At 44.6% G+C, this 15,855-nt stretch overlaps 1 protein-coding gene across 1 annotated transcript in view; it reads right to left on the reverse strand.

The window, feature by feature from the left end:
* Window positions 1-256: 256 nt before the first annotated feature.
* The window catches only part of CASQ2 (calsequestrin 2), an 86,831-nt gene continuing 71,232 nt past the window's right edge, over window positions 257-15,855 (reverse strand). The window contains exons 9-11 of the mRNA XM_068266310.1: window positions 10,685-10,785; window positions 3,113-3,187; window positions 257-710 (exon numbers count right to left, since the gene is read on the reverse strand). Coding sequence (XP_068122411.1) covers window positions 465-710; window positions 3,113-3,187; window positions 10,685-10,785 — 422 coding nt within the window. The 3' untranslated portion in view covers window positions 257-464. The remainder of the gene's footprint in view (window positions 711-3,112; window positions 3,188-10,684; window positions 10,786-15,855) is intronic.

The following is a 15,855-nucleotide window of genomic DNA, read 5'->3' on the forward strand; positions in this document are numbered from 1 at the left end:
CTATGCCTCGGCCCGGCCCTGGGTGGTAGGCCAGAGTGAAAAGGTGAGTTTTGAGGGACTTCTTGAAGATGTTGATGGAGGGGGAAACCCTAATGTTCCCCAATATTTGTGTTGTACTCTGTACAGCGCTACAGAAGATGTTGGCCCTATATAAATAAAAATAATAGCTTGTAGAGGCTTCTCCTCAATCTTGAGCACATTGTCCTCCTTGGTCACGATGGACATAAATGTAGAGATAAGACAAACACCAAGCGGCTTCCCTCTCACAGCATCTTTATTCACTCATATGGAAAATACCCCTGTAAGAACATACACAATCTGCAGTTCTGCTTCCAGCATAAATGAGGATTCCATGGCTCATTTCATAATAAATATATCAGATTTGATGCTGAAAGACACCGCGATAGAAAAACTCCTTAAAAAGACAGACAAGTTCTTGTATAGAATCTGATCAAAGTTACATTTTAATCGTCATCATCGTCGTCATCGTCGTCGTCATCATCGTCGTCGTTATCATCGTCATCGTCATCGTCATCATCATCATCATCTTCGTCGTCGTCATCATCGTCGTCGTCATCGTCATCATCGTCATCATCGTCATCATCCTCAGTGTTGACCTTTCCAGACAACACATCTTCAATCCACTGTTCCAGCTCAGATGGAGATGGCAGGTCTTCTGCATCTTCCATGTCCATCCACACACTATCAGCCTACACAAGAACAAGCTTAGAGTTAAAGAAATTACCCAAATATTGCCATTCTTTTTAACAGCAGCCAATTAGGCCCCTATTCAATTTTATTTTTTCTTCAAGTTTTCTACTAAAAAAAGTTTTCTTCCTTAAAGGGAAGGTCCAAGCAAAAAAAAAAAAATGAGTTTTACTTACCTGGGGTTTCTACCAGCCCCATGTAGCCATCCTGTGCCCTTGTAGTCACTCTCTGCTGCTCCAGTCCCCCGCTGGCAGCTTTCTGACCTCGGAGGTCAGGGCCACATTGCATACATTTTTACGCATTCCAGCTAGTGCAGGAACAAAAATGTACTCGTTGCACCACTAACGCGTAAAAATGTATGCGTTAATGTTCCTGCACTAGCGGGAATGTGTAAAAATGTACGCAATTCGGCCCTGACCTCCGAGGTCAGAAAGCTGCCAGCGGGGGACTGGAGCAGCAGTGAGTCACTACAAGGGCACAGGATGGCTGCATGGGGCTGGTAGAAGCCCCAGGTAAGTGAAACTCATTTTTTTTTTTTGCTTGGACCTTCCCTTTAAAGGAAATACTGTGGGGGGGTCGGGGGAAAATGAGTTGAACTTACCAGGGGATTCTAATGGTCCCCTGCAGACATCCTGTGCCCGCCCAACCACTCCCCGATGCTCCGCCCCCCACAGACATCCTGTGCCCCGCGCAGCCACTCACCTCCGCGGTTCACTTCTGGAATTTCCGACTTAAAAGTCTGAAAACCACTGTACCTGCGTTGCCATGTTCTCGCTCCCGCTGACGTCACCAGGAGCCTACTGCGCAGACACAGACCATACTGGGCCTGTGCAATACACTCCTGGTGACGTCAGTGGAAGCAAGGACACGGCAACGCAGGCGCAGTGGTTTTCAGACTTTAAACTCAGAAATTCCAGAAGTGAACCGGAAGCGGGGACCGGAGCATCGGTGAGTGGCTGCACACGATGTCTGTGGGGGACCATTAGAAGCCACGGGTAAGTTTAACTCATTTTCCCCCGACCCCCCTACAGTATTCCTTTAAGTTTTTTTCTAGTGCAACTAGAAAGCAGGCAGAGCACAGGCCATGACTGGTGTGTTGAAAACGGCCTGAACAAGGATTATAAATCTTATATTGAGGGCAGCCAGAGCCCTGACCATGCCTTGACTACTGAGGCCAGCCAGAGCCCTGACCATGCCTGGACTACTGAGGCCAGCCAGAGCCCTGACCATGCCTGGACTACTGAGGCAAGCCAGAGCCCTGACTATGCCTGGACTACTGAGGCCAGCCAGAGCCCTGACTATGCCTGGACTAATGAGGCCGGCCAGAGCCTTGACCATGTCTGGACTACTGAGGCTGGTCAGAGTCCTGACATTGAGTCTTCTACTGAGGCCAGCCAGAGCCCTGACCATGCCTGGACTACTGAGGCCAGCCAGAGCCCTGACCATGCCTGGACTACTGAGGCCAGCCAGAGCCCTGACCATGCCTGGACTACTGAGGCCAGCCAGAGCCCTGACCATGCCTGGACTACTGAGGCCAGCAAGAGCCCTGACCATGCCTGGACTACTGAGGCTGGCCAGAGCCCTGACTACGATAAGTGGTGAGAGTCGATCTTACATCAGTCCATCAGTGGTAATTGCCACAGTATAAGCTCTGTCCACTGCATTTAGACAGATAAGCAGCATCATAAAGGCTGAGTCTGGGGAAGGACTGACATGTTGATAATAATACGAATTCTCTGCCTGGATATGAAGACCACAGGCATGTGCAGACGAGCAGGATGACACTACAGATAGGGGCACAGGTTCCATTGGATCATTTTACGCCTCTCTCTTACCTTCCACCAAAACCAGCCCAGCCACTGGTTACATATATCTGTGCAGCATTCCTATGCCTACAGTATGTCCTATCGGTGTCTATTAATGATATAATTCTGATTGTACACATCTATGTAATATGATTGCCTACCCAGAGTGAGGGCGCATGTAAGAACACATATACTTGCGTTTTGCAATGTGTGTTTTTTTTTTTTTAAAACGCTGGTTTTGTTGCATACTTTTCAAAAACGCATCAAATATGCACATAGTGAAAACTTTTTAAACAAGGTTGGTGATGTTTTGCACTTCCTGTTGATTTCCTAGTGATTTGCATAAAACGCATTTTAAAAAAATGCATGGAAAACTCATACAAAATGAATATGTGTTTGGTAAATGTGAACCACATACGCATTAAAACGCACACAAAACGCAAGAAAACTGCACGTGCGGGTAAAAAAAACACAAAATGAAAACGCACAGAAAACTCAATAAAAACACACAAACGCATATGCAATCGAATGCAACCTTTTCCGCACCGCCAAGTGTGCACCCAGCCTATGTCAGGAGGAGGGGCTTGTGTCATACTCACATCTGTAACATTGACAACTCCTATCTGAGGCCTGAAGAGGTCAATGTGGAATGTTCTCTCCCAGTAGGTCACCAACTGTAAGAGGGAGACAGGTCATCATTGTGACGCCATAATCACACACAAAGCATAACGTTACAAACACAGAATATTATCATAAAATACAGAATTACATCATAACTCAATATAAAAATGATGTAGTAGACAGCACTAAAGCACTAGAGGGGAGGACACTATCTGCATGTAGTCTGCGTGTGCCTCTAGGGGTTTCCTGCAGGCAATTTGGGGTCCTCAATGATTCCAAAAACAGAATGATAAGTTAACTGGTTCCCCCACATTAGACTAGACAACATTTAAATATTAGATTGTGAGCTTCTCTGAACGAACACAGTGAGCCCAGCGCAGGAGACTTCAGCGCACAGGGAGTAAATTTGGAGCTGCCAGAAGACAGAGCTGAAGTTACTTTTAAAACACAATAATTCGGCTTCCAGCAATTTCATTCCCCACCATCCATAGTGGCCTGGAGGGGGTATAGTATTTAACACGGCCGGGATTTGTGCAGCAGCAGGATCAGCCATATACCGGCTGTATCCTGCGCCCAAGTCTCCCACACCGATTCCTCTCATACGCCTTCTGAGGACAGTTGGTGACATGACTCTGTACTCTGTAATGTGCTGCAGAAAATGTCAGTGCTATATACTGTGGTGTGAAAAACTATTTGCCCCCTTCCTGATTTCTTATTCTTTTGCATGTTTGTCACACTTAAATGTGTCTGCTCATCAAAAACCGTTAACTATTAGTCAAAGATAACATAATTGAACACAAAATGCAGTTTTAAATTATGGTTTTTATAATTTAGTGAGAAAAAAAACTCCAAATCTACATGGCCCTGTGTGAAAAAGTGATTGCCCCCCTTGTTAAAAAATAACTTAACTGTGGCTTATCACACCTGAGTTCAATTTCTGTAGTCACCCCCAGGCCTGATTACTGCCACACCTGTTTCAATCAAGAAATCACTTAAATAGGAGCTATCTGACACAGAGAAGTAGACCAAAAGCACCTCAAAAGCTAGACATCATGCCAAGATCCAAAGAAATTCAGGAACAAATGAGAACAAAAGTAATTGAGATCTATCAGTCTGGTAAAGGTTATAAAGCCATTTCTAAAGCTTTGGGACTCCAGCGAACCACAGTGAGAGCCATTATCCACAAATGGCAAAAACATGGAACAGTGATGAACCTTCCCAGGAGTGGCTGGCCGACCGAAATTACCCCAAGAGCGCTGAGAAAACTCATCCGAGAGGCCACAAAAGACCCCAGGACAACATCGAAAGAACTGCAGGCCTCACTTGCCTCAATTAAGGTCAGTGTTCACGACTCCACCATAAGAAAGAGACTGAGCAAAAACGGCCTGCATGGCAGATATCCAAGGCCTAAACCACTTTTAAGCAAAAAGAACATTAAGGCTCATCTCAATTTTGCTAAAAAACATCTCAATGAGTGCCAAGACTTTTGGGAAAATACCTTGTGGACCGACGAGACAAAAGTTGAACTTTTTGGAAGGTGCGTGTCCCGTTACATCTGGCGTAGAACTAGAAGTAACACAGCATTTCAGCAAAAGAACATTATACCAACAGTAAAATACGGTGGTGGTAGTGTGATGGTCTGGGGTTGTTTTGCTGCTTCAGGACCTGGAAGGCTTGCTGTGATAGATGGAACCATGAATTCTACTGTCTACCAAAAAATCCTGAAGGAGAATGTCCGGCCATCTGTTCGTCAACTCAAGCTGAAGTGATCTTGGGTGCTGCAGCACAAAACTGAGGTCCTTTTTGTCCAAAGCCAACACTCGCCATCAAAACTGCTGTATCCTAAAGCAACACCAATCAGGATTGGGAATTCAAACATAAACAGCTCCAACCTTGTGCGCAGCCTTGGCGTACTAATGGATAGGGAATTGAGTTTCAGAAACCAAATTTCATCTGTAGTTAAATCTTCCTTCTTTCATCTGAAGAACATTGCAAAGATTAAACATCTGATTCCCCCAGAGGATCTTCCAACCCTAGTCCACGCCTTCATCACATCACGGCTGGACTACTGCAATGCCCTTTATGCTGGCCTCCCCAAAAAGGACCTGCGTCGCCTGCAATTAGTGCAGAATGCTGCTGCCAGATTGCTAACCAACCAGCCTCGCCACTGTCACATTACACCGATCCTTCGCTCACTGCACTGGCTACCAGTAGAATGGAGAATACTCTTCAAGATTGGACTGCTGACATTCAAATCCCTGCACAATCTGGGCCCGGGATACACAGGGCCGGATTTGTACTTTTTACCGCCCAAGGCCAACTATACGGTCTGTATGGTTGTTATCTCTGCGTGCCCGCCCCCCATGAGAATTCTACTTACTTTCCATCATTGGATGTCACAGACAATAACTATTTTAGTAATATGCGTATAGATTATAAATTATGTTTTGCTTAAGAACTTTTATGTTATGTTTGCCATCTCATTAATGATGGACCCATTGTGTCACCATAAGAGTTAGGCTGATGTATACCGGGCAGGATAGAGCTTACAGATCTTGCAGGGCCTACACAAGTACAGGACAGAGAGTTCAAAGGTTAAAGCTGTCTTTGTAGATAGGATGGCTGCAAAGAACAGCTTTACTGCTCCTCACTGAGCCGCCCTTAAACTTCTGGTGCCCTAGGCCATGGCCTATGTGGCCTTGCCAGAAATCCGGCCCTGGGGATACATGAAGGACTTGCTGAAGCTGCACCACACCTCTCACAACCTCAGATCAGCAAGTTCTATAAACTTGGTCACTCCCAGAGTGCACCTCAAAAAATCTGGAGATAGAGCCTTCTGTCATGCTGCCCCTACTCTTTGGAACTCCCTGCCACACCCAGTAAAGACAGCACCATCCCTGGAGCTATTCAAATCCAAACTGAAAAGCCACCTGTTTAGCCTGGCATTTCCAGACTTATAAAATTCTTCCTCTGTACCACGATGGTCGGAGCCATGCTTATGCGCTTTGAGTCCCATGGGAGAAAAGCGCTTTACAAATGTTATTTGTTGTTGTTGTTGTTGTTGCAGCAGCAGCAGCAGGACAATGACCCAAAACACACCAGCAAATCCACCTCTGAATGGCTGAAGAAAAACAAAATGAAGACTTTGGAGTGGCCTAGTCAAAGTCCTGACCTGAATCCTATTGAGATGTTGTGACATGACCTTAAAAAGGCGGTTCATGCTAGAAAACCCTCAAATAAAGCTGAATTACAACAATTCTGCAAAGATGAGTGGGCCAAAATTCCTCCAGATCGCTGTAAAAGACTCGTTGCAAGTTATCGCAAACGCTTGATTGCAGTTATTGCTGCTAAGGGTGGCCCAACCAGTTATTAGGTTCAGGGGGCAATTTCTTTTTCACACAGGGCCATGTAGGTTTGGAGTTTTTTTTTCTCACTAAATAATAAAAACCATCATTTAAAACTGCATTTTGTGTTCAATTATGTTATCATGGACTAATAGTTAACGGTTTTTGATGAGCAGAAACATTTAAGTGTGACAAACATGTAAAAGAATAAGAAATCAGGAAGGGGGCAAATAGTTTTTCACACCACTGTAAATACATAATAATAATATGGTAGGACATTAGACTAGGACTATGGTAGGATTAGATTGTGAGTTCCTCTGAGGACAGTCAGTGACATGACTATGTACTCTGTAATGTGCTGCAGAAGATGTCAGTGCTATATATATATACATAATAATAATATGGTAGGGCATTACACTATGACTATGGTAGGATTAGATTGTGAGTTCCTCTGAGGACAGTCAGTGACATGACTATGTACTCTGTAATGTGCTGCAGAAGATGTCAGTGCTATATAAATACATAATAATAATATGGTAGGGCATTACACTATGACTATGGTAGGATTAGATTGTGAGTTCCTCTGAGGACAGTCAGTGACATGACTATGTACTCTGTAATGTGCTGCAGAAATGTCAGTGCTATATAAATACATAATAATAATATGGTAGGACATTAGACTATGATTATGGTAGGATTAGAGTGTGAGCTCCTCTGAGGACAGTCAGTGACATGACTGTGTACTTAGTAATGTGCTGCAGGATATGTCAGTGCTATATAAATACATAATAATAATATGGTAGGACATTAGACTATGACTATGGTAGGATTAGAGTGTGAGTTCCTCTGAGGACAGTCAGTGACATGACTGTACTCTGTAATGTGCTGCAGGAGATGTCAGTGCTATATATATACATAATAATAATATGGTAGGACATTAGACTATGACTATGGTAGGATTAGAGTGTGAGCTCCTCTGAGGACAGTCAGTGACATGACTATGTACTCTGTAATGTGCTGCAGGAGATGTCAGTGCTATATAAATACATAATAATAATATGGTAGGACATTAGACTATGATTATGGTAGGATTAGAGTGTGAGCTCCTCTGAGGACAGTCAGTGACATGACTATGTACTCTGTAATGTGCTGCAGAAGATGTCAGTGCTATATAAATACATAATAATAATATGGTAGGACTTTAGACTATGACTATGGTAGGATTAGGTTGTGAGCTCCTCTGAGGGCAGTCAGTGACATGACTATGGACTCTGTACAGTGCTGCAGAAGATGTCAGTGCTGTATACATACATAATAATAATATGGTAGAACATTAGACTATGACTATGGTAGGATTAGAGTGTGAGCTCCTCTGAGGACAGTCAGTGACATAACTATGTACTGTGTACAGTGCTGCAGAAGATGTCAGTGCTATATAAATACATAATAATAATAATATGGTAGGACATTAGGCTATGACTATGGTAGGATTAGATTGTGAGCTCCTCTGAGGACAGTCAGTGACATGACTATGTACTCTGTAATGTGCTGCAGAAGATGTCAGTGCTATATAAATACATAATAATAATAATATGGTAGGACATTAGACTATGACTATGGTAGGATTAGAGTGTGAGCTCCTCTGAGGACAGTCAGTGACATGACTATGTACTCTGTAATGTGCTGCAGGAGATGTCAGGGGCCAGGCTATATAAATACATAATAATAATATGGTAGGACATTACACTATGACTATGGTAGGATTCGATTGTGAGCTCCTCTGAGGACAGTCAGTGACATGACTATGTACTCTGTAATGTGCTGCAGAAGATGTCAGTGCTATATAAATACATAATATTAATATGGTAGGACATAAGTCTATGGCTATGGTAGGATTAGATTGTGAGCTCCTCTGAGGACAGTCAGTGACATTACTATGTACTCTGTAATGTGCTGCAGGAGATGTCAGGGCTATATAAATACATAATAATAATATGGTAGGACATTACACTGTGACTATGGTAGGATTAGAGTGTGAGCTCCTCTGAGGACAGTCAGTGACATGACTATGTACTCTGTAATGTGCTGCAGAAGATGTCAGGGCTATATAAATACATAATAATAATATGGGAGGACATTAGACTATGACTATGGTAGGATTAGATTGTGAGCTCCTCTGGGGACAGTCAGTGACATGACTATGTACTCTGTAATGTGCTGCAGGAGATGTCAGGGCTATATAAATACATAATAATAATATGGTAGGACATTACACTATGACTATGGTAGGATTAGATTGTGAGTCCCTCTGAGGACAGTCAGTGACATTACTATGTACTCTGTAATGTGCTGCAGGAGATGTCAGGGCTATATAAATACATAATAATAATATGGTAGGACATTACACTGTGACTATGGTAGGATTAGAGTGTGAGCTCCTCTGAGGACAGTCAGTGACATGACTATGTACTCTGTAATGTGCTGCAGAAGATGTCAGTGCTATATAAATACATAATAATAATATGGTAGGACATTAGACTATGGTAGGATTAGATTGTGAGCTCCTCTGAGGACAGTCAGTGACATGACTATGTAGTCTGTAATGTGCTGCAGAAGATGTCAGTGCTATATAAATACATAATAATAATATGGGAGGACATTAGACTATGACTATGGTAGGATTAGATTGTGAGCTCCTCTGGGGACAGTCAGTGACATGACTATGTACTCTGTAATGTGCTGCAGGAGATGTCAGGGCTATATAAATACATAATAATAATATGGTAGGACATTACACTATGACTATGGTAGGATTAGATTGTGAGTCCCTCTGAGGACAGTCAGTGACATTACTATGTACTCTGTAATGTGCTGCAGGAGATGTCAGGGCTATATAAATACATAATAATAATATGGTAGGACATTACACTGTGACTATGGTAGGATTAGAGTGTGAGCTCCTCTGAGGACAGTCAGTGACATGACTATGTACTCTGTAATGTGCTGCAGAAGATGTCAGTGCTATATAAATACATAATAATAATATGGGAGGACATTAGACTATGGTAGGATTAGATTGTGAGCTCCTCTGAGGACAGTCAGTGACATGACTATGTAGTCTGTAATGTGCTGCAGAAGATGTCAGTGCTATATAAATACATAATAATAATATGGGAGGACATTAGACTATGACTATGGTAGGATTAGATTGTGAGCTCCTCTGGGGACAGTCAGTGACATTACTATGTACTCTGTAATGTGCTGCAGGAGATGTCAGGGCTATATAAATACATAATAATAATATGGTAGGACATTACACTGTGACTATGGTAGGATTAGAGTGTGAGCTCCTCTGAGGACAGTCAGTGACATGACTATGTACTCTGTAATGTGCTGCAGAAGATGTCAGTGCTATATAAATACATAATAATAATATGGTAGGACATTAGACTATGGTAGGATTAGATTGTGAGCTCCTCTGAGGACAGTCAGTGACATGACTATGTAGTCTGTAATGTGCTGCAGAAGATGTCACTGCTATATAAATACATAATAATAATATGGTAGGACATTACACTGTGACTATGGTAGGATTAGAGTGTGAGCTCCTCTGAGGACAGTCAGTGACATGCCTATGTACTCTGTAATGTGCTGCAGAAGATGTCAGTGCTATATAAATACATAATAATAATATGGTAGGACATTACACTGTGACTATGGTAGGATTAGAGTGTGAGCTCCTCTGAGGACAGTCAGTGACATGACTATGTACTCTGTAATGTGCTGCAGGAGATGTCAGTGCTATATAAATACATAATAATAATATGGTAGGACATTAGATTATGACTATGGTAGGATTAGAGTGTGAGCTCCTCTGAGGACAGTCAGTGACATGACTATGTACTCTGTAATGTGCTGCAGAAGATGTCAGTGCTATATAAATACATAATAATAATATGGTAGGACATTAGATTATGACTATGGTAGGATTAGAGTGTGAGCTCCTCTGAGGACAGTCAGTGACATGACCATGTATTATGTAATGTGCTGCAGAAATGTCAGTGCTATATAAATACATAATAATGATATGGTAGGATTAGAGTGTGAGCTCCTCTGGTGATCACGCAATCTATAGCGTTTTGCAGGCAGGGCACGCAGTGGCAGATTATATTGGGGACATCACGGAGGAAAAGCAGGTAAACTGACCAGGGGGAAGTCATCGGGGTCGATCCAGATGATGCTCAGTTCTGGGTTTTCAGTGTTTTCTCTGGCCACTTCCTTCAGAATCTGGATGAATTCATAACCATCTGAAAATAGACAGAATACAGATATTTGTGGCTGATTTTCTGCAGTTTCATAGCCAGAGGTCGGTGGAGAAGAGACGTTATTGAAGATCCTAGTTTGGGGTTTATCAGAAGGTGTCTGTGACTGGGTGAGGGGCGGTGAACGGCGTGCGAGGGGTATGCGGGGGTGTGTGTGACTGGGTGAGGGGCGGTAAAGGGCGTGCGAGGGGTATGCGGGGGTGTGTGTGACTTGGTGAGGGGCGGTGAAGGGTGTGTGAGGGGTATGCGGGGGTGTGTGTGACTGGCTGAAGGGCGGTGAGGGGCGGTGGAGGGCGTGCGAGGGGGTATGAGGGTGTGTGTGTGACTGGGTGAGGGGCATGCGGGGGTGTGTGTGACTGGCTGAAGGGCGGTGAGGGGCAGTGAAGGGCGTGTGAGGGGCATGCTGGTGTGGCATTAGGCCCGGATTATGCATATGACCCTGTCGGCACAGTCTTGGGCAGGGTCATATGAGTAACAATTTGTGTGATGCAATGGGGCGGAGCATCACATCGCAGTCGCACTGACCAGGTATCCAACCGGCGTCAAAGGACAACTGACCTGAGAGGGATATGGGGGCTGCCATATTGATTTCCTGCTAAACAATGCACATTACCTGGCTGTCCCGCTGATTCTCTGCCTCTAATACTTTTAGCCACAGCCCCTGAACAAGCATGCAGATCAGGTGCTCTGACTGAAGTATGACTGGATTAGCTGCATGCTTGTTTCAGGGTGTGATTCAGACACTACTACAGCCAGAGAGATCAGCAAGGCTGCCGGGCAACTGGTATTGCTTATAAAAAAAAAAAATATGGCAGTCTCCATATCCCTCTTATTTCAGGTGTACTTTAAAGGAAACCTGGGATATGTAAAAGTAAAAAAAATAGGCCCCCTCCAGGCTGATCGGTCCCTATCCTCCCACGCTGCCTGGATACTCTGACATCACCAGCGTACTGACACTGCAGACATGACATCATCTGTGACATCACCGGCGTACTGCTACTGCAGACATGACATCATCTGTGACATCACCAGCGTACTGACACTGCAGACATGACATCATCTGTGACATCACCAGCGTACTGACACTGCAGACATGACATCGTCTGTGACATCACCAGCGTACTGACACTGCAGACATGACATCGTCTGTGACATCACCAGCGTACTGACACTGCAGACATGACATCATCTGTGACATCACCAGCGTACTGACACTGCAGACATGACATCGTCTGTGACATCACCAGCGTACTGACACTGCAGACATGACATCATCTGTGACATCACCAGCGTACTGACACTGCAGACATGACATCATGTGTGACATCACCGGCGTACTGACATTGCAGACATGACATCATGGGCCTGATTCACAAAGCGGTGCTAACAGTTAGCACCCTGGTGAAAAGCCCTTTATCACGCCTAAACTCAGTTTAGGCATGATAAGTTTAGGTGTGATAAGTTTAGGTGTGATAAGTTTAGGCATGATAAGTTTAGGTGTGATAAGTTTAGGCATGATAAGTTTAAGCACCAACTGCGTTAGCACCGCAGTGCACAGCTGATCAAAAGTTTTGCGCTAGCAAAGTCTGGTGCACTTTGCATAGAGTTTAATGGCGCTGCTTTGCGTGCGGGACTTTGCACGCTATCTACACTTGTCTAAACTTATCACGCCTAAACTTATCACACCTAAACTTATCACACCTAAACTTATCATGCCTAAACTGGCTTTTCACCAGCGTGGTGCAATGGTTATCATGCCTAAAGTCTTTTAGGCGTGCTAACTGGGTTAGCACCGCTTTGTGAATCGAGCCCCATGTGTGACATCACCGGTCCGCTGATACTGCAGACATGACATCATCTGTGACATCACCGGCGTACTGCTACTGCAGACATGACATCATGTGTGACATCACCAGCGTACTGACACTGCAGACATGACATCGTCTGTGACATCACCAGCGTACTGACACTGCAGACATGACATCATGTGTGACATCACCGGTCCGCTGACACTGCAGACATGACATCATCTGTGACATCACCAGCGTACTGACACTGAAAACATGACATCATCTGTGACATCACCAGCGTACTGACACTGCAGACATGACATCATCTGTGACATCACCAGCGTACTGACACTGCAGACATGACATCGTCTGTGACATCACCAGCGTACTGACACTGCAGACATGACATCATCTGTCACATCGATTCTGAAGAAGACGGCCGAGCCGTCGAAACATGTCAATCAAGCTGCTTACTGTAACTTTGTAGGGGCGCCCCACACGAGTACAGAGTGACTCTTTGCCTTTATCACCAGTCACTCACCAATTGTGACTTACGGAGAAATTGAAAAGCGGTGGAACGCAAGGAAGTCATTACAGCATTGAGCTGAGGCGCACTGGGAAGTGACGCCACGCTCTGAGGACAAGGAGCCGGAAGTCGCTTATCCGAGCCAACTGTGTAGCAAACGCCCGGAGCAGAGCAGCTAACCGCTTGAGCGGCACTGCGTGTTACATCTCCGGAGAACATCGGACACTTTGAAGAAACTCCCCAGGTTGAAGGAGGTGCCCAGGGCTAAGGACTCCCCAGGATCGAAATACGTGGTGAGATCTGCCAAATATGTACGCTATATACATACTATCTGCAGCGGGATGTGGTAAGGATTCTATGCTGCCCGCAACCTTATACTTGTTCTGAACACTAAGGAACTAACAGTTCACTAAGCGCCACAGAGGTCACATGGTTTTTTACTTCCCCATAGGGTTTTTTTTTAGCCAAATTGTTTATGATTATTTTTTATAGGATAACCCTACATTTTTAAGGGGAACCAGCACGCTCCTTGTGTGTTTGGATGTATGTTTGGATGACTGTATTTATAAGTGTGAGATATAGTATGAAATAATTGAAAACTCATTTGCACTATATGTATCAATTGAAAATTTATTGAAAATGTATTACAATAAAAACGACCTTTTAAATATAAATAATAATTTGTACCCATTAAGTCCAGCGCACCTTCTACCTTATTGCAAATCATCTGTGACATCACCAGCGTACTGACACTGCAGACATGACATCGTCTGTGACATCACCGGCGTACTGCTACTGCAGACATGACATCATGTGTGACATCACCGGTCCGCTGACACTGCAGACATGACATCATCTGTGACATCACCGGCGTACTGCTACTGCAGACATGACATCATGTGTGACATCACCGGTCCGCTGACACTGCAGACATGACATCATGTGTGACATCACCGGTCCGCTGACACTGCAGACATGACATCATCTGTGACATCACCAGCGTACTGACACTGAAAACATGACATCATCTGTGACATCACCAGCGTACTGACACTGCAGACATGACATCATCTGTGACATCACCAGCGTACTGACACTGCAGACATGACATCGTCTGTGACATCACCAGCGTACTGACACTGCAGACATGACATCATCTGTCACATCGATTCTGAAGAAGACGGCCGAGCCGTCGAAACATGTCAATCAAGCTGCTTACTGTAACTTTGTAGGGGCGCCCCACACGAGTACAGAGTGACTCTTTGCCTTTATCACCAGTCACTCACCAATTGTGACTTACGGAGAAATTGAGAAGCGGTGGAACGCAAGGAAGTCATTACAGCATTGAGCTGAGGCGCACTGGGAAGTGACGCCACGCTCTGAGGACAAGGAGCCGGAAGTCGCTTATCCGAGCCAACTGTGTAGCAAACGCCCGGAGCAGAGCAGCTAACCGCTTGAGCGGCACTGCGTGTTACATCTCCGGAGAACATCGGACACTTTGAAGAAACTCCCCGGGTTGAAGGAGGTGCCCAGGGCTAAGGACTCCCCAGGATCGAAATACGTGGTGAGATCTGCCAAATATGTACGCTATATACATACTATCTGCAGCGGGATGTGGTAAGGATTCTATGCTGCCCGCAACCTTATACTTGTTCTGAACACTAAGGAACTAACAGTTCACTAAGCGCCACAGAGGTCACATGGTTTTTTACTTCCCCATAGGGTTTTTTTTTAGCCAAATTGTTTATGATTATTTTTTATAGGATAACCCTACATTTTTAAGGGGAACCAGCACGCTCCTTGTGTGTTTGGATGTATGTTTGGATGACTGTATTTATAAGTGTGAGATATAGTATGAAATAATTGAAAACTCATTTGCACTATATGTATCAATTGAAAATTTATTGAAAATGTATTACAATAAAAACGACCTTTTAAATATAAATAATAATTTGTACCCATTAAGTCCAGCGCACCTTCTACCTTATTGCAAATCATCTGTGACATCACCAGCGTACTGACACTGCAGACATGACATCGTCTGTGACATCACCGGCGTACTGCTACTGCAGACATGACATCATGTGTGACATCACCGGTCCGCTGACATTGCAGACATGACATCATCTGTGACATCACCGGCGTACTGCTACTGCAGACATGACATCATGTGTGACATCACCGGTCCGCTGACACTGCAGACATGACATCATCTGTGACATCACCAGCGTATTGACACTGCAGACATGACATCGTCTGAGACTTCATCAATGTGCTGAGACTGCAGACATGACATCATCTGTGACATCACCGATCCGCTGACACTGCAGACCTGACATCATCACCTGTGACATCAGCGGCGTGCTGAGACTGCAGACATGACATCATCTGTGACATCACCGGTCCGCTGACACTGCAGACATGACATCACCTGTGACATCACCGGTCCGCTGACACTGCAGACATGACATCATCTGTGACATCACCGGTCCGCTGACACTGCAGACATGACATCACCTGTGACATCAGCGGTCCGCTGACACTGCAGACATGACATCACCTGTGACATCAGCGGTCCGCTGACACTGCAGACATGACATCACCTGTGACATCACCGGTCCGCTGACACTGCAGACATGACATCATCTGTGACATCACCGGTCCGCTGACACTGCAGACATGACATCACCTGTGACATCAGCGGTCCGCTGACACTGCAGACATGACATCATCTGTGAC

Source organism: Hyperolius riggenbachi, chromosome 2 (genome assembly GCF_040937935.1).
Source record: "Hyperolius riggenbachi isolate aHypRig1 chromosome 2, aHypRig1.pri, whole genome shotgun sequence".
NCBI classification, from domain to species: domain Eukaryota; kingdom Metazoa; phylum Chordata; class Amphibia; order Anura; family Hyperoliidae; genus Hyperolius; species Hyperolius riggenbachi.